A 24,469-nucleotide genomic window follows, 5' to 3' on the forward strand; every position below is an offset into this window, starting at 1 on the left:
CCCTCCCGTGTTTTAAATGCACTTTAGAACAACACGCAGCACACTACACATGAGCGGGAGGAGGGAGGTATGGGGTCTTCACACACTCCCGTTCTCTGTTAGCCATCGGGGCGGAGGGGCTGGGAGGAGATATTGGCTGTCCGACTGGGGTCTGGGATGTCTGCTTGCCTCCACCCGAAAGGAGAGGGCAACATCTCCTGGGTCTATGTGTGGTTTCACCCTCGGGGGGTGAGTTTACCTGGACATGGGGTATAGAGTATGTTTGGGGAGTATGATTGTGTGTACAGTGTCCATTAGTGTCTGCCTTTACATTGGGTGAGTGCTGAGTATTTGTATATGCGTCCATGGGGGGGAGGGGGGGGGGGGGGGGGGGAATGCATGTTTGTGTCTGTGTCTATATGTCAGGTCGGGTCTTAGACTCCACGTCTGGGAACATCTCAGGCCCTCCAGAGTATGGAAGCCTATCTCCTCACACTACACTCCCTGCTGGTTGCTGATGCCCTCAGGTGTCGGTTGGTGGTTTTTGGGCTGGGCACTCAGGTATGTACCAGTTCACTCCTGGTGGCTCCTTGGAGGGGCCGGGCTTGGTCAGGTCTCCTCCGGGGGATGGAGGGCCCTCAGGCCTCTGGGCCTACGGTTTGGTTCACTTGGGCACAGCTGGCGGGAACGCCACTGCAGCCCCCTCTGGTTTCTGCTCCATGGCTGCTGGTTGGCCTCTTGTCTGGGGCTCTACTCAGTTATTCCCAGGAGGGTGGCAAGGATGCCCCTCCGATGGTCCTCCTTGGGCTCTTGGGGCCTCTGGATGTCTCGGGCCTGATCTCCTCAATGCCTGCTTCATGACCTGGGGGACGGGGCTATGGCTCCCCATACCCCCTAGAAGATGATTATATGGAGAAACCATTTGAATAATAACACGCTCATCCATACAGGTGTGCACACAGGTGTACACACGGGTGTTCACTGTTCATAGACACAAACCACACCTTTCTTGTGTTATGGAAATTTTAACAATAACCTTCAACACACCCAGTGAGCTTGAGTTGAAGTGGGTTTAATAAACACATTGCAATGTGGAGAGAGCATCCCAGTGAAACACCAGGACCATCTCTGAATTGTGGCCATCGCCCTTACATCTTATATACAGAGACACAGACAAAGAACATTCCACAAACTCTTACACGCTGGCCCCTCTCACGGGGGGACTATGACCTTGTTTTTTGCTTGGCCGTCACCTAAGGATTTACATCCTTTTTTTTTTTCTCTTTGTTTTTTTGCCTGTCCCGTTTGGCTCTTTTTCCATCAGAATTATTGTCTAAAGACGAGGGAAGATGCCCAACGGATTTACTTTACCACATTGACCATCCCAGCCTTACCGTAATGGTCTATTTGATTCACCTTTTATTGTTTTTCTTCCAAATGCAATGAGAATGTGTTTTGGTCTCGATCTGATTCACGATTACAGGCAAACAATCTGAATTTTAAAAAAAAAACGCACAACAGCTGAACTTTTCATGTTTTATTGAACATACCAAGAAATCCTTTACAGCACAGGCTGAGAAAAGTAAAAATTTGAGTTTCTTAAAATTTCAAACCTCATTTAAAAGTAACAACCTCCACCTGACATTCCCTGTTTAAACACTTCTGTAAAAAAAGAAAGAAAAGAAAAGACTTGTAACAATTATTTTTTACATACGCAGGTGCTGGGATCTAACTAAACATAAGATATACATCACTACATCAAAACACAGTAATAATTCGTATATTATCAGTAAGTTATTAGTAAGAATGTGTGTAAATCGCTGATATTTCGTGAACAGAGTCAGGCTGTTAATGCCACAGGCTGTACAGTGACTTCCTCCAGCATAGGTTTGTAGAGCTCTGGGTCGTCAGTGCTCTAAAAGAGAAAAATAATATTTGTGAAGTGTAAACTCCCTCCAGTCACAAACACGACTGTGCACACTTTGATGACATTTTCATGCAGGAATACACAAAGGAATCAACATTTAAGGTGACATTAAAAATAAAGTGCAATTACAATTTATTTTATTGTTATTAAAACAATAGCTCCGGAGTCAGCCGACAGGTATCGACAGGCGAAGCGGAATGCGGATCGGGCAGTGGCTGAAGCAAAAACTCGGGTGTTGGAGGAGTTCGGAGAGGCCATGGAAAAAGACTTTCGGACTGCCTCGAAGAGATTCTGGCAAACCGTCAGGCGTCTCAGGAGGGGGAAGCGGTGCTCTACCTGCACTGTGTATAGTGCTGGCAGAGCGCTGCTGACGTCGACTGAGAAAATTGTCAGGCGGTGGAAGGAATACTTCGAGGACCTCTTTAATCCCACTGACACAGCTTCCGAGGAGGGAGCAGAGTCTGGGGATGAGGGGAATGACCCGCCACTCTCCGGGGGCGAGGTCACTGAGGCAGTTAAACAGCTCCTTGGTGGCAGAGCCCCTGGTGTTGATGAGGTCCGCCCCGAGTTCCTGAAGGCTCTGGACGTTGTAGGGCTGTCCTGGTTGACACGCCTCTACAATGTTGTGTGGAGATCAGGGGCAGTACCCCTGGACTGGCAGACCGGGGTGATGGTCCCCATCTTTAAGAAGGGAGACCGGAGAGTGTGTTCCAACTACAGGGGGATCACGCTCCTCAGCCTCCCTGGGAAAGTCTATGCCAGGGTGCTGGAAAGGAGAGTTCGTCCGCTAGTCGAACCTCAGATACAGGAGGAACAATGCGGTTTTCGTCCTGGTCGCGGAACACTGGACCAGCTCTTTATCCTCTCGAGGATACTTGAGGGTGCATGGGAGTTTGCCCAACCAGTCTACATGTGTTTTGTGGACTTGGAGAAGGCATTCGACCATGTCCCTCGGGGTGTCCTGTGGGAGGTGTTGCGGGAGTATGGGGTGTCTGGCCCATTGTTACGGGCCATTCGATCCCTATACAACCGTTGCAAGAGCTTGGTTCGCATTGCCGGCAATAAGTCGGACTCGTTCCCGGTGGGTGATGGGCTCCGCCAGGGCTGCCCTTTGTAAACAGTTCTGTTCATAATTTTTATGGACAGGATTTCTAGGCGCAGCCAAGTGGCGGAGGGCTTTCACTCATCTCTGATTTTTGCGGATGATGTGGTTCTGTTGGCTTCATCGGGTGAGGGCCTCCAGCTTGCACTGGAACGCTTCGCAGCCAAGTGTGAAGCAGCGGGAATGAGGAGCAGCACCTCCAAATCTGAGGCTATGGTTCTCAGCCGGGAAAGGGTGGAGTGCCCACTCCAGGTCGGGGATGAGTTCCTGCCCCAAATGGAGGAGTTCAAGTATCTCGGGGTCTTGTTCGCGAGTGATGGGAGAAGGGAGCCGGAGATCGACAGACGGATTGGGGCTGCGGCTGCAGTGATGCGGATGCTGCACCGGTCCGTCGTGGTGAAGAGGGAGCTGAGTGTAAAAGCGAAGCTCTCAATTTACCAGTCGATCTACGTCCCTACCCTCACCTATGGCCACGAGCTGTGGGCAGTGACCGAAAGAACGAGATCGCGGATACAAGCGGCAGAAATGAGCTTCCTCCGAAGGGTGGCTGGTCTCTCCCTTAGAGATAGGGTGAGACGTTCGGCCATCCAGGAGGGGCTCAGAGTAGAGCCGCTGCTGCTCCACATCGAAAGGAGCCAGCTGAGGTGGTTCGGGCATCTGACAAGGATGCCTCCTGGGTGCCTCCTGGGTGAGGTGTTTCAGGCATGTCTAGGGTTGCCAACTCCCTGAAAAATAAATAAGGGACACCTCGTGGCCAGGGCCGGGCGACCCAGTTGTCTTCACCCTTCCCAGTGTGGTGAATTTTCTAGCTCTTTTTTTGTGTGTGAAATTATTTTTTTAACCCTTTGACTTGAATTTGATTTAAGTAGATGTTTATTCTTTGTGATATGAACACATGTGAAACAAATGATCATTTAGCCATTTATTTTTAGCTCAAAATGACAACATTAACACAATAAAACAGGTCTCCTTCTTAAACAGAAGCCTGTCATGCTTAACTTTTGAGAATATAAGTAAATCTTTCTTTAAAAGAACTCTGTCCTGCTTAACTTAAAATAATAGAAAACAATAGAAAGAAAAACATTCTTGTAACAGTGCACATTTAGTGCATTTAGTACAATTGGCTTCAGTTGAGGTATTATTTCAGCTTTTCTAATGCTAATCAGCTGCTCCTGTTTGTAAACCCGCTTGTTCCCATGATTACGCATCTTAACTCATCATCATTATTCATCTATGTATTACTTTTATGTATTAGTCATCTATTTGTTGTAATCATCTATCCTTGCAGTTGTTTATTACACAAAATAAATTATATTATCACACTTCTGGCCACATAGCGCTGATATTCACTGCACATGCCCATATTAACTTTTTCCAGCCAGGTGTTTTCCTTTTCCCATTCTTCCCTTTCTCTGAGGGGAACAAACATTGCTGCTCTAATGCTGGGCTTACACTGTGCGGTTTTAGGCCCATTTTGAGCCGATTTTTGAGTGATCTTCATCGTGCATCGTGTAGTATACGTGGGGTAACGAGAAGCGATTAACACCTCACGACCAGCTCCCGATCATCAATCGCTCGTGAGGGTCTCATCACAGCCGCTCACACTGCTCGCGCGCAAACACGTAAACGTTGGTGTAAAAGATGGAGCAGCACGGCTGTGCAGCCTGTGATCTGGACACAAGCGATGGAGGCACAACTTGTAGAACTTTTCAAAGCTCATCTGAGCCTTTTCGATGTGGCATCACAAAATTATCACGACCACAACAACCGTGAAAATAGTTGGATTTACATTGCTGCTCAGTCACAGCTGCCCGATCAATGTTTTTCATTAGCAATTTAGCAAAGTTGATGGTGGTGGTGGTGTGTCTGTGTGAGTGTAATGCTGGGCTTACACTGTGCGATTTTTGGCCCATTTTGAACCGATTTTTGAGTCGTGCGACCGATTTGGCGATCGGCCCGATTTTGGCCTTCATCGTGCATCGTGTAGTATACGTGGGGTAACGAGAAGCGATTAACACCTCACGACCAGCTCCCGATCATCAATCGCTTGGTCGTGAGGGTGTCACCGCAGTTTGTCACACTGCGCACGCGCAAACACAAATGTCAGCGAAAAAGACGGAGCAGCACGGCAGTGCAGCGTGTGATCTGGACACAAGCGATGGAGGCACAACTTGTAGAACTTTGGAAAGCTCATCCGAGCCTTTTCGATGTGGCCTCACAAAATTATCACGACCACAACAACCATGAAAATAGTTGGATTTACATTGCTGCTCAACCACAGCTGCCTGATCAATGTTTTTCATTAGCAATTTAGCAAAGTTGATGGTGGTGGTGTGTCTGTGTGAGTGAAAGACAGAGGGAGAGCGCGACAGATTTTCTGTTATAACCTTCATTTTATGGAGGCACAGTGTGAGCACTCAGGTCGCATCAGAGCATCGGGCCGTATAGTGTGAGACCTGCATCGTGACCTACCAACTTTTAACCCCTGCGAGTCAATTGTGCAGTTTGAGCAGGAGCTGAATAACGCGACTGAAAAAATCGCACAGTGTCTGCCCAGCTTTAGGTGTACTGTCATCCGAGACTTGCACCGCAGTGTCGGCGTTTGTTTCCCTGTTGGCCATGCTTCTTGTTGTGGTCATCTGTTGTCTTCCGGTATTTTCTCCATAAGCGACCTTTCCTCGACCAATGAGATGAGCGGTAATCTGAATCGTCATACTCGAATTGTCATAAGTGTGCTGTCAGCTCATTGGTCACAAAGCAGGAGAGGGGCTGGGAATTATGTTTTCAAACAAAGCGTTAATTCCATTAACATTTATAGACTACTTTTGATTCTCACTGTATTACGGGACAAAGTGCGTCCCTTATTAGCTCAATACGGGACGTGTACTTTTGTTTCGAAATACGGGACGATTCCGTTTTTTAAGGGACGGTTGGCAACCCTAGGCATGTCCCACCGGGAGGAGGCCCCGGGGCAGACCCAGGAAATGCTGGATAGATTATATCTCTCAGCTGGCCTTGTAACGCCTTGGTGTTCCCCCGGATAAGCTGGAGGAGGTGGCTGGGTGGAGGAGGTGGCTGGGGAGAGGGAGATCTGGGTCTCTCTGCTTAGGCTGCAGCCCCCGCGACACGGCCTCGGATAAAGCGGATGAAGATGAATGGATGGATGGATCTTATTAAAACAAATTTTGGTAAGCTGTTGTTTTTCAAACTAACATAAAGTTGGGCACAGCTGTTCAAACTTCCTCTGGTCTATCTTTTTATTAGTCCCAACAGTTCTTCTTCCTCAAGGATCTCTCTCTCTCTCTGCAGCAGTTCCACCACCAAGCTCTGATTCACACAGTCTCTCCCTAAAATCTGCAGCCTGAACTCTGGACTTGCTGTCCTGGGCCGGTCCATGTGGGAGCCAGACGTGGGACTGACTGAGCTTCATGCCTTAAAGTCATGATGGGCTGTTGTTTTGTTTTATGTTGTCATCCTGCTCTCTGTCTGTACATCAGATATAAACTTTAACTGACTCACTCAAACTGGTAGAGAGCATGAGAACACTGCACAGACTCACTGTTACCTGGTTTCACTGATATTCAGACAAAACAAACAGAATTCCTGCAAGAACACTTCATGTGTTCAGCCAACATCTTCTACTATTTAACATGTTTATCAGAATGTGTTTGAACCATTGTGTTGTCCATTATCTACCTTGTTTTGTCCTTTTTCTTTGTTACTCAGAGCCTTGATTCCCAGGACAGCAGAGCTTATCACAACACAGAACTCCAGAACAGACAAGGTGATCATCACAGCACTGATGCTTCTCAGGAGCATCTGATGGGACACAAACAACAGTGTTTCATCTAAAGTCTCAAAATGTTATATACTGCAGTATATAAGATAGTATCATATAGTGTATATGTGCGATTTTTCTTTCTGCTTTCCCTAACTTACCACCAGCACTGCTTGGCCCTCCAAGCATTTCTCCTGAAGGAGTTTTTCGTCTAAAGATGGAGGCCTTATTGTTTTCCTTCCATACCCGTAATCATTGTAGCCATTGTAACCATTGTAGCCATTGTAGCCATTGTAGCAATCATAGTTCCAACGAAAGCCAATGTCTCCTAAATAAACGCCGTACAGTGCACTGCCTGTCATGGCAAAAGCACCTCCAGCCAGATTCAGAATCACAGTAAGGATGACCTGAAAAACAAAAATGACCAGTTAATGTACAAGAAAATATCCAAACCATAAATGACACTTAGTGCATTCTTAGACTAAAGTATCATAGCCTCTGTGAGTACACATGTTTACGTAGTCATGTCTGGATTCCTCATTAATCTAAATGTTGGTTTCTGTCTAGTTGCTGCTTTAGGATATGATGGTTGTGAATTTGGGTTTAGGGTTTCTGTTTTTGGTTTGTTAATGTTATTCTTCACTTCAGATTAATGAAGTATCTGATTCTGATGATTCTTCAGATTTGGAATCTCTGTCGTAGATGTCATGGTCCGGAATCTGGTGACTCCATGTTTATGTTTTGTGTTTATCAATTTTTAGTTTTCTGATTTTTTTGTTATTTTCTTCCAGTGTTTAGGTGTTCACTGTGCTCCCTTGTGTTCATGTCTTTTTACTTTGACGGTCCCTTGTCTCATGTCTGTGTCCCTAGCATTGTCTCCCCTTAGGCTACATCCACACTAGCCCGGATAGATTTGAAAATGGCGTTTTCATCTGAAAACTCTCTGCGTCCACACTAGCGCTTTCAGTCATTTTCACAGAATTGTGCGTCCACATTGAAACGGCCCAAAACGCTTACGCTCCAGTCCTGCGCAAAAGCGAGTGAATTTGCGCAAATTAAAGAATTTGAATAAAAGCTATCTGGAGCACGTACAAACTGATGTTAATCTTTTTTTAGGGCTGTCAAAATTGAGACAAATCAAAACAGCTGCTGAATAATGCACTCCGCTATCTTTGTTTAATTGGTCACATGACTGCATCACATGACTAAAATGCATCATCGTTTTAGAAAGTCTGCGTTTTCAAACATCCACACTGCAATGGGACAGCTCTGTTTGGAAATATATGCGATTTCAAGAGCGTTTTCAAAACGCTTTGGTGCAGTTGTGGATAGTTGTGGACTTTGCTGTTATTCTTTGTGATTTTTTTTAAATGTTTTTGGATTGTTTGTTCTTTTTTTTTTGTCTGGCAGCTGACACAGTCTCTCAGAGGATGGGATTTTTCTTTTTAAGGGGGGGTGACAGGAGGAGAGAAGCTGCAGAGACACATAATAAAACTGCAACTCTGCTTCCTGGTCCCAAGTCTAGATAATCACATTTGTGGAGGGGGGTTCACTAATTTGGCCAGATTTCTAAAAAATGAGAGCTTCTTCGACGTGAATTATAATTTTACGGAAGTTACGTTTAAACTTAGGCAGCAGTTTTTTAACCTTAGCCAGCTAATCTGCCTCTTTTTCATTTTCCTCTTCCTTTATTCTTCTTGACATAATGAAATATAGAAACAGAACGAGTTCTGGATCACATCCCCTATTCAGTGTAATCTCTCAGGAAATCTATTGTGACTGTTGTCTTCATGAATGCTCAATCATCCAGGTAAGGAAATCCCAGAAAGCTGGTTCAGTGGGAGAAACGTTTGGTCACTCATCCATCCTCTTCAGTCTCATTTGCATACTTACTGAAACTAGCACCACTGATGAACAATGGGCTGTGAGGTCAGTTTCTTGACCATTAGTATGCAAATTGTCACGACCTCTGATCTACAACTACTGATCAAAGACCATTGATCAGTGGCCATGAGTACCATTGAATATGAAAAGTTGCAGGTTAGCCTTCTTAGACTGTAAGATTTCCATCAGTAACGAGAGACATTTAAATATTGATGTGTACCGTAAAACCACGCATACAGATCAGTATTTAAGGTTTGACTCTCACCATCCAGTGGAGCACAATCTGGGTGTTACCAGTGCGCTACAACACAGAATGAACACCATCCCCACAGACAAAGTGGTCAGGGAAGCAGAAGAACATCACCTCAAGAAGGCCCTGAGTAAATGTGGTTATCCCAGCTGGACATTTGTGTTACGGCCTCTGGCCTTCCTCTATGGAAATCAAAGTGCTCCAGGACTCACGGGGGATTGGCTGGCCTAGACCTATGCTCGCCCCAACTTCATGCAGATCAGAGCGTGTCAGACCACTCACACCATTGGCTGCTGCAGGAGCCTTGAGTACGACAGACCAATGACACAGCTGCTTGCAATTATGACACAGCTGCCTGCAATTACCTGAGAATATAAAAGGCTGAGGATGCTTCATTCGAAGAGGGACTTGTTGACTCGAACAGACTGTGAAGATTGTCTCGCCTTTTGCCTTTTGCCTCCTGCCTCCATTTGAGCCTTTGTTTTGAGTTGCCTCCAGTGAGATGTTTAGATGAATAGTGTTCTACTGGTGCTAGTAGTGTTACTTGCAAAAAGAGCAACAAGCCTATTTTGTAGAACATGATGTTCTACTGCTTCAATGGTCTCCACCAGGTGCAGATTGTCGTGCCCTCTGTGTACCGACAGAAAATCCTGGCCCTTGCCAATGAAAGCCAGTGGTCGGGACACTTGGGCATCACGAAAACATACCAGCTACTATTAAAACATTTCTTTTGGCCTGGTATGAAGCATGATGTTTCTAAATTTTGCAACAGTTGCCATGTATGTCAGATTGCAGGTAAACCTAATCAGGTCATACCCCCGGCTCCGTTGTGTCCCATTCCTGTAGTGGATCAGCCATTTGACCATGTCATAGTAGACTGTGTGGGTCCACTACCTAGAGCAAAATCAGGAAAGCAATACCTTCTCACGATCGTGTGTGCAGCTACCCGTTTCCCCGAGGCTGTCCCGTTACATAAGGTTACAGCAAAATCTGTTGTTAAGGCGTTGACAACATTCTTTTCAGTGTTTGGCTTGCCAAAGGTCATACAGACTGACCAGGGCTCAAACTTTCAATCTAAGTTGTTCAAACAAGTGGCTAGCACTCTAGGTGTCAAGCATGTCGTGTCCTCTGCTTATCATCCTGAATCGCAAGGTGCATTAGAGCGGTGGCACCAGACCTTAAAGACGATGCTACGCCAATACTGCCTGAAGTCTGAAAAGAGCTGGGATGAGGGTGTTCCATTTGTGTTATTTGCTGCCCGTGACGCTGTGCAGGAGTCACTTGGTTTTAGTCCTTCTGAACTGGTATTTGGCCATAGGCCACGGGGACCCCTCAAAGCTCTGAAAGAGGCATTTTTGAGCCCACATGGAGTTTTCGAAGTAAATGTCAGCAGTTATGTAAAGCACTTCCGTGAGCGTTTGAATCAAGCCAACGCTCTGGCTAAACAGCACCTTGCCGTTTCACAGGGAAAGATGAAACGCCATTATGATAAGGCTTCTGTTAAAAGAACCTTTCAGGTGGGTGACCAAGTTCTTGTGCTCTTGCCTGTTCCAGGCTCAGCCTTGTCTGCTAGGTATAGCGGCCCCTTTAAAGTTTGTGAATGGAGAGGGGAGACAGATTATGTAATTTGCACTCCCGACCGCAGACGCAAAACACGCGTCTGTCACATAAACATGTTGAAACTGTACCATCCTCGGTCAACACCAGAGCCTGCTGGGTTCTGTGCTCCTATTGTAGCCTCAAGCCACCTAGAGGAAGGAGTGGTGGACGAGGTTGATGGTTTAAACATAAGTTATCCCACCTGTTCTAGACCCCGTCTGTCTAACTCAGAAATGCTGAATGCATTGCCGAGTTGGCTTGAGCATCTGTCTTCGGAGCAGCAAGAAGACATAACTGCCTTGATTAGGGAATACACCTGTTTATTCGGGGATGTGCCAACTTGCACTACGGTGCAAGAGCATGACATTGATGTCCAGGGAGCTAAACCTATTAAGCAGCATCCTTATCGAGCCAGCCCCCATAAGCGCTTGCTCATGAAACAGGAGGCTGACTATCTGCTGCAACATGGCTTAGCGAAGCCCAGTCAAAGCCCCTGGAGCTCGCCTTGTATAGTGGAATCTAAGCCAGATGGCTCGCCCCGCTTTATTACAGACTTCCGGAAGGTGAACTCTGTGACTGTGGCTAACTCACATCCTCTCCCAAGAGTTGAGGATTGTGTGGACAGTATTGTGACTGCTCAGTATGTCACGAAATTAGATCTTCTTAAAGGTTACTGGCAGGTCCCTTTAACTGAACGTGCCTCTAACATCTCTACCTTTGTTACACCTGATGATTTTCTACAATACACAGTCATGGCTTTCGGCATGTTTAACGCTCCTGCCACCTTCCAGAGGCTAGTAAATAAAGTCCTCCATGGCCTGTCCAACTGCAGTGCCTACCTAGATGATCTAGTAGTTTACACTGAAACATGGCAAGATCATTTGGAAACGTTACACCAGGTATTTCACCGTTTGGCTCAAGCTACTCTAACTCTCAACTTAGCTAAGTGTGAGTTTGCCAAAGCTACAGTGACGTACTTAGGCGTGAGTTGCGTAGGTTTCTGGGGATGGTGGGCTACTACAGAAACTTTTGTAAAAATTTCTCCACTGTAGTGAAGCCATTGACTGACCTACTCAGCCCAAAGGTTGAGTTTATATGGTCAAGTGAATGTCAAGATGCTTTTGAGAGTGCAAAAGCCCTCCTCTGCCACACCCCTGTGTTAGCTGCACCTGATTTGACGCGACCATTCAAACTTGAGGTTGATGCCAGTGCTGTTGGGGCTGGGGCAGTGCTGTTGCAAGAAGACTTGCAGGGATTAAACCACCCCGTTTGTTACTTTTCCCGCAAGTTCAATAAAAAATCAGTTAAACTACTCCACCATTGAAAAGGAGACCCTGGCTTTGTTGTTGGCTCTTCAGCACTTTCACGTATACCTGGGATCCAGTATGTTACCTCTTGTTGTGTACACCGACCACAACCCACTCGTGTTCCTTGCTCGCATGTTTAATCATAACCAGCGCCTTATGCGCTGGGCTCTGTTGTTGCAGGAATACAACTTAAGTATTCACCATAAAAAGGGGTCTGAAAATGTTTTAGCTGATGGTCTGTCCCGCTTGTAAACATGTTTTACTGTGTTTGTTCTTTGTTGTTGTTCACACTCTGTAATGTCTGCTTCTGCCCAACATAGTTGGTATTTTAAGGGGAGGGGTGTTACGGCCTCTGGCCTCAGGTGGCCCCGCCTTCCTCTATGGAAATCAAAGTGCTCCAGGACTCACGGGGGATTGGCTGGCCCGGACCTATGCTCGCCCCAACTTCATGCAGATCAGAGCGTGTCAGACCACTCACACCATTGGCTGCTGCAGGAGCCTTGAGTACGACAGACCAATGACACAGCTGCTTGCAATTATGACACAGCTGCCTGCAATTACCTGAGAATATAAAAGGCTGAGGATTCTTCATTCGAAGAGGGACTTGTTGACTCGAACAGGCTGTGTAGATTGTCCCTCCTTTTGCCTTCATTTGAGCCTTTGTTTTGAGTTGCCTCCCGTGAGATGTTTAGATGAATAGTGTTCTACTGGTGTTAGTAGTGTTACTTGAGTTGTTTGTTATGTTTGTCTAAAATCCCTCTATTGCCTAGTGAGCTGTTTCACTAACGGGTCAAAGGAGCTTGCAAAGAAAAGCGTCTGGACTTCTTTAAGTTGCTTGAAGACGTTTCACCTCTCATCCGAGAAGCTTCTTCAGTTCTAAGGTCAAATGGTGGAGAGTCCCAGATATAAACCTAGTGGGAGTGACCCCCACAGAGGGACAAAAGGACCCCCTGATGATCCTCTAATCACCTGAGCCAAGGTGTGAAACTGGGTGTGGGTCCCAATCAGCCAGAGTTTCAGGTGTGTTCATTGTGAAACCTGGCCCCACCTTGTCATGCGAATTCCTGAGGTCAGATGGCCCAGGATGTGAGTGGGCGTTAAGGCGTCTGGGAAGGGATCTCAAAACTGGATTATAGATGGCAGAGAGTTGGTGTCGTAAACCCCGCCTCTGTTCAAAGATGGTCGCTCACAGTGGACATAGATGCTTCTTTCACTCCTCTTTCAAACCATCTGTCCTCTCTGTCCAAAATGTGAACATTGGCATCCTCGAAAGAGTGTCCTTTATCCTTAAGATGCAGATGGACTGCTGAGTCTTGTCCTGTGGAGGTGGCTCTTCTGTGTTGTGCCATGCGCTTGTGAAGTGGCTGTTTGGTCTCTCCAATGTAGAGGTCTGAGCATTCCTCGCTGCACTGTACAGCATACACCACATTGTTAAGTTTGTGTTTTGGCGTTTTGTCTTTCGGGTGAACCAGTTTCTGTCTGAGTGTGTTGCTGGGTCTGAAATACACTGGGATGTCATGCTTGGAGAAAACTCTCCTGAGTTTTTCTGATACACCGGCTACATAGGGAATGACAATGTTGTTGCGTCTGTCCTTCTTATCCTCCTTCGCTGGTGTCTGGTCTTCTTTTCTGTGCCTCTCACTAACGGTTTTCAGTTGTGTTAATAAACCTCGTGTGTTTCTTTTTATCTAACCTCCTGGTCTCTGGGCTCATTTATGTTACATCCGCTGTCGCCTAGCAGAGCCGGGTCATAACAATTTGTCAAAGCTGGGAAGGCTCCTAAAGAAAGCTCCAACTGATCCAGGAGGGAAGGACAAGTGCTGCCTAAGTGAAAACCCTTTGTGTTCCTGTATGTGTCATGAGCATCGGAACAATTAAGACTCATTTTTTCTAAACACCGTCTCTGTGGCTTTTAAAACCCTGAACATGCTCCGCCAAAAATTGGGGAATCAGGGAAACCAAACAACCTTTGGAGAAATGGATGGCACCACACAGAAGAGCTACCTCATCAGGCCAGGACTCTGCAGTCTATTCACACCTACAGGCCAGTGGACAATCTTTCCATGATGAGGATGTAACATCCTGATTGTTGTTTGTAATATAAACTGTTTCAAGATGCAGTGCGAAAAGTTGGAGGTGGGGTCAGGAGTGGGAAATCATTTTTATCAAAGTATTTTATTTGATAAAAATAATTTAGCAATTATATGTAGACTAGAGGGGTGTTAAGCCCTCTCTCCGCAAACTTCCCTCCAGTATTTATGTAAGTGTGTGTATGCTGTAGGACATACTGTACATGTTTAATATATTTATCATGAATGCAAATAAGAATAAGACATGACAACAAAAAGTCCTTTAGAGATCATATGAAAATGTTTTACAGCTGAAATACTCACCAAACATGGACTTGGATACTTCTCAGACAAAACGCACACAGTGCCGAACATGATGAACTAGACAAAAGACAAAATAAATAAATACATAAATAAAGTTCACATCCATCTTTTTACTGAGTGCAACAGAGAAAACAGAGGGGTCTTTATGGACATTTTATCCCCTCAGGATATGTTGTAAATAAACTTTTCGCCATGAGAGAACAATTGTACAGTTTAAGGAGGTTGGAAAGACTATATAATTTGTTTGTTTACAAAAACAAATTGTATGGTTTGTTTGTGTAAACTGGTATTTTGAACTATAACCAATTTTTATGTAACCTAGCAAAACTATGGTAAATGACCTGTATTTGTATAGTGCCTTACTAGTCCCTGAGGACCCTAAAGCGCTTTACACAACCAGTCATCCACCCATTCACACACACATTCACACACTGGTGATGGCAGCTACATTGTAGCCACAGCCACCCTGGGGCGCACTGACAGAGGCGAGGCTGCCGGACACTGGCGCCACCGGGCCCTCTGACCACCACCCGTAGACAACGGGTGAAGTGTCTTGCCCAAGGACACAACGACCGAGACTGTCCAAGCCGGGGCTCGAACCGGCAACCTTCCGATTACAAGGCGAACTCCCAACTCTTGAGCCACTATGACCTGGTGCGTGTAAATGTGCACTGGTGTCATCACACTTAGATAGATCTTGGACAAAACTTGGCAATTAAGCTTTCTGTCACATATTTAACTGTGGAAAGATATGTTTGACCCCCAAAATGATCTTCTCGTAAAGATTACTCAGTTGATTCCTATTCCATTACTGTGACAGGTTTGGTTTACATGGCCCTTTGTTGGCATTTCATTTCTCATCTTGTGTATCCAGTATGACCTGATGTGAAATGGAAAAACAAATCTGGTCATCTTTTTTTCGTAACCAAATCTCACTAACAAGGGAGCAACACAGGTGACCCATTTATGACAAACAGACAACCACACACTCTCATTTCCACTCCTAAGGACAATTTAGAATTACAAGTTAACATGAAACACATCTTTGGGCTGTGGAGGAAACCGGATCACCCAGAAATAACTCGCACACAACTGACACCCAGTCCAGAACCTTGTTGCTATCAGGCAACAATAACAACCACTGTGCTGCTTATTAGACAATGTATGTATGCACATATATATATACGGTTCAATATCGTTGCACCCCTAATATATATATATATATATATATATATATATATTAGGGGTGCAACGATATTCGTATCGATATTGAACCGCTCGATACAGTGCTTTCGGTTCGGTACGCATATGTATCGAACAATACAAAATTTGTAATTTATTTTATCAACTTTCCTTCTTTTTTTTTTTTTTTTTTTTTTTTCTTTTTTTTTTTTCTAAATGACATCAGAAACAGCAGTATGCGACATTACGTGATGGCAGAGCTTCAGTTCATCCTTTGTCATTTTTTTTTTTTTGTTGTTTTTTTTGTTTTTTTGTTTTTTAATAAATAGGACAGGGGGAATGAATGAGAGAGAGAGGGGGAGAGAAAGAAAGAAAACCAAAGGGGAGAAGAGACGGTGAGAAGGGGGGGGAAGAGAGAGAAAAAATAAAAAAAAAACTCCTGGGTCACCTGTATGGAGAAAAAAAAAAAAAAAACAAACAAACAAACAAAAACAAACAGAGGAGACAGCAAACAACAAAGAGCAACATAATAATAGAGAAAACAAAGCACCATCACAATAAACTAGCTAGTCATAGATATCAGTATTTACTAAGTAATAAACGATATTGTGCAGCACGCAAGATAGACAGCGCACAGTGTGCTTTGAGGCAGCAGCCAAGAAAGCTTTAGTCCGCGTCTGTGAATACCCATGTGTGCATACCTGTGTGGATCAGCATGCTTGCATTCCAAAGGTTTCTCCATGTAATGATCTGCTAGGGAGTGTGGGGGGGCCACAGCCCCGTCCTCCAGGGTGTGAAGCGGGTATGGAGGAGATCAAAACTCCAGACATCCAGAGGCCCCCAACTTTCCTTCTGACGATGCTGTCTGTGTTGAGCGCTCAGTGAATCTGCGTTCGACTACTCCGCCTAGGGTCGACAGTGCAGCCTAGGCGGAGTAGTCGAACGCAGATTCACTGAGCGCTCAACACAGACAGCATCGTCAGAAGGAAGAGCGCAGGGCAAGCTAGCGAGACAGAAGTTAAGCTCTCCTTACAACATGGACCTCCCCCACCCTCATTCAGATCTGGCGTTTGGAATTATTTTGGTTTTCATGTGACGTATGACCCTGAAGGTAAGCGAGTCATGGACTAAAGTAAAACAGCATGTTGGATGTGCCATGCAATGCTGAATTACATGGGTGAGAACTAGTGTGTTAGCGCAGTTAGCTCGTTAACGTGTTGGCCGTCTAGCCCCATGCACGGGGCGATCGGCGGTAGCTCGTTAACGGAGATTTGCCGTGTTGTGGCGTTAAGGTCATTTCAACGAGATTAACCTGACAGCACTAGTGGGAACACAACGAATATGACTGCACATTTACGCCGACATCATCCTAGTGCAAAGACAAGTGGAAGCAGAAAAAAAACAAGCAAGCATGCTACTAACTTTAGCCGAGTCATTTAGACAGCTGTTTAATATGCTGCTGAGAATATAGCCCAGAAGCTTTTATTTTGGAAAGAGACATTTCTCTGTAATAAACTCTCTTTTCCAAAGATGAGTGATTCCTCAATCAGATACAGGGCTTGCAATATCGCTAGCCCGACGTCCCGGGGCTAGCGATTTTTTCAGTCGGGGTACCAAAATCTATCTCTTCCCTGCCCGTCGGGCTATTGTAGGAAAGAAAAATATATGTCAATGCTTTTGCATTCTTTCGGAAATGTAGCTGGGTAATTATGTCATTGGCATCGGTGAGCCACTGTCAATATGTGACATATTGAAATCGCGTTTGAATTTGCGCTTGTTTTTTTGCTTTCACTTTGCAATCGTGCGAACTGTGTATAGAGAGCGACAGCACTGATCTGTGAGTGATGATAATTTGTGCACCAATTCCTCTGACATCATCTTATTAATTGTTAGCTTACTATGCAAACATGACAAGTGAAATCTCCCGCAGCAAGCTTAAACATGTGAGAGGTTGATCGCGCAGAGAATCGCTGAGCTTATGTGAGTGCGTGTTTAAAAGCAGCAGGATATATATTTGACTATGACCTGGATGACTGAGAACCTTCACAGACAGATATATATTTTAGTTCTGCTGAGCCAAATAAGATCGGTCAGGGTGAAGAAGTGACAGCCAAAGAAAAGCTTACCACAAAACGGAGAAGTTATGACAAATCAGACTATAAGGAAAAAAGAAAGTGCAGCTTTATGGTTTCATGGACAAAAGAATTTCTGTGGCTGCAATATGACGAGCTAAATAACCAGGGCTGCACATAAGTGGTCCGCAGGTGCGTATTCGCTGTCAAAATAAAAAACACGCACAAGGGTTAGGGTTAAATTTAAAAACTGTACTTTTGAGTTAAAATATATATTTATAATTTTAATAAATGACAAATTAAAAAGGCATGAACATTTTTTTTGTATCGAAAAAATATCGAACTGTGACACCAAAGTATCGAACCGAACCGTGAATTTTGTGTATCGTTGCACCCCTAATATGTATATATATATATATATATATATATATATATATATATATATATATATATACATTCATTCCATCATTATTTCCTTACCAATGCACCCAACCAAAATGGAAAGTCTAAGTAGTGTATGTAAGGGGAGGTCCAATCGTTATAGAGTATAAGTCCAAATCCAATGTTGAGCAGCCCGATCATTATCTGCAGCGTCTGTGAAAAATGAAGTACAGTATGAACAGTGAACATTGTGCAGTTTAAGAAAAAACTACAAATTAAAAAATAGGCATAATATAAAATGTGATGTGTAGATGGTTGTAGCTCACCCCCAGCACTGTCTGAGAAGCTCTGTTGAGACTTCTCAGGTGCTGAGACACAGTGCAGCACACTGGAATGTAGCAAAGGTTCTTGAAGATCTGACACAGAGGAGGCCAAGGACTTTGGGGGTCAGTGGTCAGAGTGAGTACAGTGACCCCATCAGCCTTGGACACAGTCACTGACATCCTGTCTTGAGATCCTGGAGACTGAGAGACAAGAAAAAACTGAAATAAGAATCAGATTAAAGTCTTAGTGGAAAAACAATTTGACCCACACACCTCACTTCCCTTCACTTTCCACCAAAGGAGCTTTAAAAAGAATTTTAAAAGTAATCTTTTAATTAATTAAACCGACTTGATGCTGGGACACTGTCACATCACTGCACGCTCTCAAGTTGGCTTTAACAGGTGACACGGGTTCTTCATATGGATAACACTGTGCTGATACTAGTTTACAAGAATGTTTTACATGGAAAGGCAACCTCCAGGTGCTGAAAATGGAATCCCGCAGTGATGTACCCAGTCCCTTTACTGTGTCGGCTACAACAGCAGGTCACGTGTCATAAACTTCTATGTTAAAATTTTCACTTCACAGCAGAAAAAAGTTTGTCGTGTGCTACAAAAATGACTTTGGTCTCTATAGATAATTTCTGGCATAATAATAATAACAATTATATTCATAATAAAAGTGTGATGGTCTGTAGTAGGGTGACTCCATGTTTCGGTTTTTGTTTATTCAATGTTCTGGGTTTTTCATGATTTGTTTTTTTGTATTTTCTGTTCCTTAGTTTTTCTTTAGCACTGCTGTGATTTCCTTTAGGTTTTGTCTCTGTGCCTCCCTTGTGTTCCTTCTGTTGTGTCTTATTTTCCTGGTTCGATGTTTGTGTTATTTCCTGTTTTACTTTGACAGTCCCATGTCCAATGTCAGTGTGTCTAATTTTTCTTCCCCTTGTCTTGTTATGTCTAATTAATCCCAGCTGTGTTTCCCTCCTACATCCCATTCCCTCATTATTCCCTTGTATATTTAAACCCTGTGTGTTCCTTTGCCTTTTGTCCTGTTGTACCTCCTCATGTGTGTAAGTCTCCCTGTGTTTCTGGTTTGGAGTTTTAGTTCTAGTTTTCTAGAACTAAAACTAGAGTCCTGTGTTTGCATCCCCTTCATGCCTGCCTCTGCCTCACATGACAAAAAGTTGTCATTATAAATTTTTTAATCTTTCATTTCTGCTGAATTGTTTCTACTTCCTCCCTCAGTTGTTACATGAAAAATCTCTTTCTCAATAATCGTTGCCACATTTATATCAACAAAGCTAAATAAAAGAAACCTTTTCTATTTAATGCAACACATTTCAAAAACTCCAGAAATGTAGTTAAATCCACAGTTTTAGCAGATAAATGTGCAGCACATAGTGATGTCAGCACCATGCCCCAGCTTTATTTACTGCACGCTCTTGTTCAAGGAACAAGGAAGTCATGTTTTTGTGTTGTTTTCCACCCATAACCCGAAACCCCTGTACCAATCAATAAATATATGTACTATATTTTATATTTATTATTAGACTTCTTACTGTATAAGTTGTATTTTTGTCTTCCAGAAATCATAAAATCAGTTTCAACTTGATGTGTTTTCTGATGTTGTTAAAACTTACAACATGGAGATAAATGAACAACGATTAGATTAAACCACATTTTTTACATAAATACACAACTCTTAATTAGTCTGAATTACAAGCTGAATCAAACATGAAAGACTTACCTGTTAGTGAAGAACAAAAACTTAAACACCTCCGTTTGAAAAGCAAACAAGTCTGATCAAGTAAGCGGTACACTGGAAAGAGGAAACCAAGAGCTGGCCAAACCTGTTACCAATAGCACCTCCTCTTTATGCTCTCGGTTGTGAGAAAGGTGAGCATAAAAAATATGATGTATAAGGTAACACCTGCAGAAAAGGTAGCAGTGACATGAGAGGAGCCACAAGTTTATGTTCAGTTCATGTCAAGAGTTAAAGAAATATTTTCAGCAAACATGGCAAACTTGAACTTCAAACATTTGAAATAAACTTGATCAGCAACTTTATAATAAATATTTTTGTTATATTCCCTCTATGGTGTCAGTACACTATTAGGGCTTGTACAGAGTCAGACTGATACACACAGTAGCTTGTTTACATGTTGACTTCTTCTCTTTATTAACATAACACAGAAGTTACACACACACATAACTGGGCGTGGTGCCCCCTGCTGTTGATAGCTTGTACAGCATACCATAAATCTTGGTTCATACATAATATCTCAAACCCAAAATACAGGCAGTTGACTGGTGATGAGCGTGACGTTTATTTACAGAAGTGGCAGTGACAGAACAGGCAGTGAGGAATGACAGATGACTGGAGAAACCTAAACTGGGAGAACTAAATGACAAACCTGAGAGCAAAAGAAACAGGGTGCGGGGCAGAGAGCCGCAGACAGAGGAACTGAACACAGATGAACCAGCAACAGGCAGGAGAACACACAGGGCTTAAATACACACAGCAGTAATCAGGGGACGAGAGACAGGAGGGCAACACACCTGTGAGAAATCAGAGCTGACGGGACAGGGGAAACGTAAAGTGAACACACTCACATGAGACGGGGACCTTCAGAATAAAACCGAAACTCAGACACCGAGAACCAGACAAGACACTGAACTAAACAGACAGATTCACAAACAGACAGTGTGACACCATAGACAGACAGAACACAGAAGTGGGACCAGGGCAGGCACAGCACACAAACCTAACAAATGGCAAATTATAAAAGAATATATACTCAGAATAAACAAAAGCATAAAGAAACACAAAACACTGAGTCTGCAGACTCAGGACCATGACAATGTGACCGTGGCACATGACGTTTCCACACTCCTTGTGCTCCCACATTCACCTTGTATGACACTGGCCCAGTCTTCTCCAGTACGACACCGTGCGTCCACTTGTCCTCTCCCTTCCTATAGTCACACACACTAGGACAGGCTCGCCAACAGTGAGCCATCTGTCCCTGGAGTGTTGCTGTCGACGCACTGCTCCGACCACACTGGGCTTCAGAAAATCCAGCCGAGAGCGCAGCTTGCGTCCAATGAACAAGATAGCTGGCGTTTCTCTAGTCATTGCATGGGGAGTGTTGCGATATGTCAAGAGGAACGCATCAAGGTGCTGCTGCACAGGTGCTGTACCCCTGGAAGCTTTCAATGCATGCTTGAATGTCTGCACAAAACGCTCAGCAAAACCATTAGTGGCAGGATGGTATGGCACGGAGTGGATGTGTTTGACTCCATTAGCTTTCAGGAACACCCTGAATTCCTCAAAACAGAACTGCGGTCCATTATCACTCACCAGGACGTGAGGGATGCCATGGCGACTAAAGAGACCCTGTAGCACTTGTATGGTTTTACCAGCTGTGGTGCCATCCATAATATGCACCTCAGGCCACTTGGTATATGCGTCTACCACCACCAGGTACATGTGACCTTCGAATGGACCCGCAAAATCCACATGGATCCGTTCCCACGGACAGGAAGGCTACAGCCAAGGGTGCAAAGGTGCTAACCCAGGCTCTTTTTGCACACGCTGACAAGAGTAGCAGGCTTTAGCTTGAAGCTCAATTTGTGACTCAATGCCAGGCCACCAAACATAGCTGCGAGCTAAGTTCTTCATCCTTACTATCCCTGGATGTGCTGTGTGGAGCTCTTCAGGACACGAGAGCGCAGCTTAGGTGGCACAACCACCCTTACGCCCCACATGAGGTATCCCTGCTGTATTGTGAGTTCTTGCAGCAGATAAGGTGACAGGTCTTGATCTGTGTCCTTTGCTGCTGGGAAACGTCCAGTTGTTACCATTTTCAGGACATGAGACAAAGTCACATCAGACACAGTGTCACATCTGATCTCTGTAACACTGACCGGTAATGTGTCCAGTTGAGATGCGTAGAATACCTCAACCGCTCCCGGTTTCTCTTTTTGTGCAAGGGGCAGAGGTAAACGTGACAGTCCGTCAGCATTGGCATGATGTGCACCCTTCCGGTACTGCAAGGTTCAAATTCAAATTCAAATTTTTATTTGTCACGTACACAGTCATACACAGTACGATATACAGTGAAATGCTTAGACAACTGCTAGTGACCTAAAGAGAAAAAAAAAAAGAAAAAAGGGCTATGAATAAGATAGGAAATAAATATGAAAAATTAAAGTGTAAATTTAACTAGGAAGGAATAAAATATAAAAAATTAAGGTTAAAAATGAAATAACTATACAACACAAATTAGAATGAAGGGTAAATTTAACTGGGAAAGAATAAGATAAAATATATAAATTAAAGTTGAAAATAAAATAACTGTACAACAAAATACACAATACACAGTATAGAACTATAAAAGAATGTATGAGGAAATATAAATAAATAAATATATGCACACACACACACACACACACAATAACAGCAGCTGTACAAGTATTAACTGGAAATGAGGAATATAGTGACCAGTGTTGTGCAATCCACATTATGTCTTGTGCAGTGCAAATATGCTTAAAGTGATTTAAGTGATGAAGTGAAAACAATGTCCAGAAAGTCCAGTGTGTGTGTAAGAACTGTATGTGTGGGTCAGTACTGTGTGGTGGTGTGATTGAGAGACCGTATCGCCTGCGGGAAGAAGCTCCTCCTCAGTCTCTCTGTGTTGGTCTTCAGGGAGCGGAATCGCTTTCCTGACCTCAACAGAGAGAACAGTCTGTTGTTGGGATGGCTGAGGTCCTTCACGATCTTCCTGGCCTTGGTCCAGCACCGCCTGCTGTAGATTGAGTGCAGGTCAGGGAGCTCGGAGCGGATGGTGCGCTCAGCTGACCGCACAACCCTCTGTAGAGCTCGTCTGTCCTGCATGGTGCTGTTCCCGAACCAGGTTAAGATGTTTCCCGCCAGGATGCTCTCTATGGTGCACGAGTAAAAGTTCCTGAGCACCTTGGAGGGCAGTTGGAAGTCTCTCAAGCGTCTGAGGTGGTAGAGACGCTGACGGGCCTTTTTCACCACGGTGTTGATGTGACAGGACCATGACAGGTCCTGCGTGATGTGAACTCCGAGGTATTTGAAGCTGTCCACTCTCTCCACTGGGCACTCGTTGATGACAGGGGTCTGGTAGTTCCTCTCCTGCTTAGTGCTGAAGTCCACTATCAGCTCCTTTGTCTTACTGACGTTTAGAAGGAGGTTGTTCCTCTGGCACCAGTTCTCCAGATTCTTAATCTCCTTCAGGTAGGCCGTCTCGTTGTTATCAGAGATCAGGCCCACCACGACGGTGTCGTCAGCAAACTTGATGATGGTGGTGGAGCTGGTAGTGGCCACACAGTCATATGTGTACAAAGAGTACAGCAGGGGGCTCAGAACACACCCCTGGGGGGCTCCAGTGCTGACAGTGGTGGAGGCTAAGACATGTCCGCCCATCCTTACTGCCTGTGGTCTGCCAGTTAGGAAGTTGGAGATCCACTGACACATAGATGAGCTGAGTCCCAGATGCTCCAGCTTGGTGGTGAGTGTGGAGGGAATTATGGTGTTAAATGCAGAGCTGTAGTCTATGAAGAGCATTTTAACATAATTCCCCCTTCTAGTGTCCAAGTGAGTGAGTGATGTGTGGAGGAGATGAGAGATGGCATCGTCTGTGGAACGATTTGGACGGTAAGCGAACTGTAGTGGGTCCAGTGTGTCTGGTAGTGAAGAAATGATGAAGTCTCTGACCAGGCGTTCAAAGCACTTCATCACTACTGAGGTGAGGGCTACAGGGCGATAGTCATTGAGAGAAGCAGGGTGGGGTTTCTTCGGGACAGGAACAATGATGGACTCTTTGAAGCATGTGGGGATCACCGACTGAGATAAAGAGATGTTGAATATCTCAGTGAACACAGGAGCTAGCTGGTATGCGCAGTCTCTTAGGATACGACCTGGGATGCCGTCTGGTCCTGCTGCTTTCCTGGTGTTCACTCTCTTGAAGGCTCTCCTAACTTCATGCTCGGAGATGACGAGCACGTTTCCGGTGCTGGCAGTAAGGTGTAATTATGTGCTGACAGAAGGAGCACCCAACGCTGCATCCGCACAGCTGCCATTGACCTTGTGTGTACCTTTCACTGGACTCAGAATGGAGGTCAGTGGGCGATGATCAGTGAGCAAGGTGAACTTGTTACCATGGAGATACTGGAGAAACTTGCACACTCCAAAAACAATTGCCAACGCCTCCCTCTCGATCTGAGCATAGTTTCGTTCTGCTTTACTGAGAGTTCGTGAAGCATA

At 44.6% G+C, this 24,469-nt stretch overlaps 1 protein-coding gene across 1 annotated transcript; it reads right to left on the bottom strand.

Annotated features, from left to right (window-relative positions):
* Positions 1–1,617: 1,617 nt before the first annotated feature.
* On the bottom strand, positions 1,618–19,989 carry LOC308406368 (uncharacterized protein). The gene is made up of 7 exons (XM_080897342.1): positions 19,925–19,989; positions 18,181–18,378; positions 17,954–18,067; positions 14,220–14,276; positions 6,948–7,193; positions 6,705–6,827; positions 1,618–1,894 (listed from the first exon to the last, which is right to left on the bottom strand). Exons 2-7 carry the CDS (start codon positions 18,355–18,357, stop codon positions 1,820–1,822), a joined length of 792 nt encoding a protein of 263 aa, XP_080753468.1. The 5' UTR covers positions 18,358–18,378; positions 19,925–19,989; the 3' UTR covers positions 1,618–1,819.
* Positions 19,990–24,469: the final 4,480 nt, after the last annotated feature.

The sequence above is a fragment of the Rhamphochromis sp. 'chilingali' genome (assembly GCF_963969265.1).
Source record: "Rhamphochromis sp. 'chilingali' genome assembly, chromosome: 11".
NCBI lineage: Eukaryota > Metazoa > Chordata > Actinopteri > Cichliformes > Cichlidae > Rhamphochromis > Rhamphochromis sp. 'chilingali'.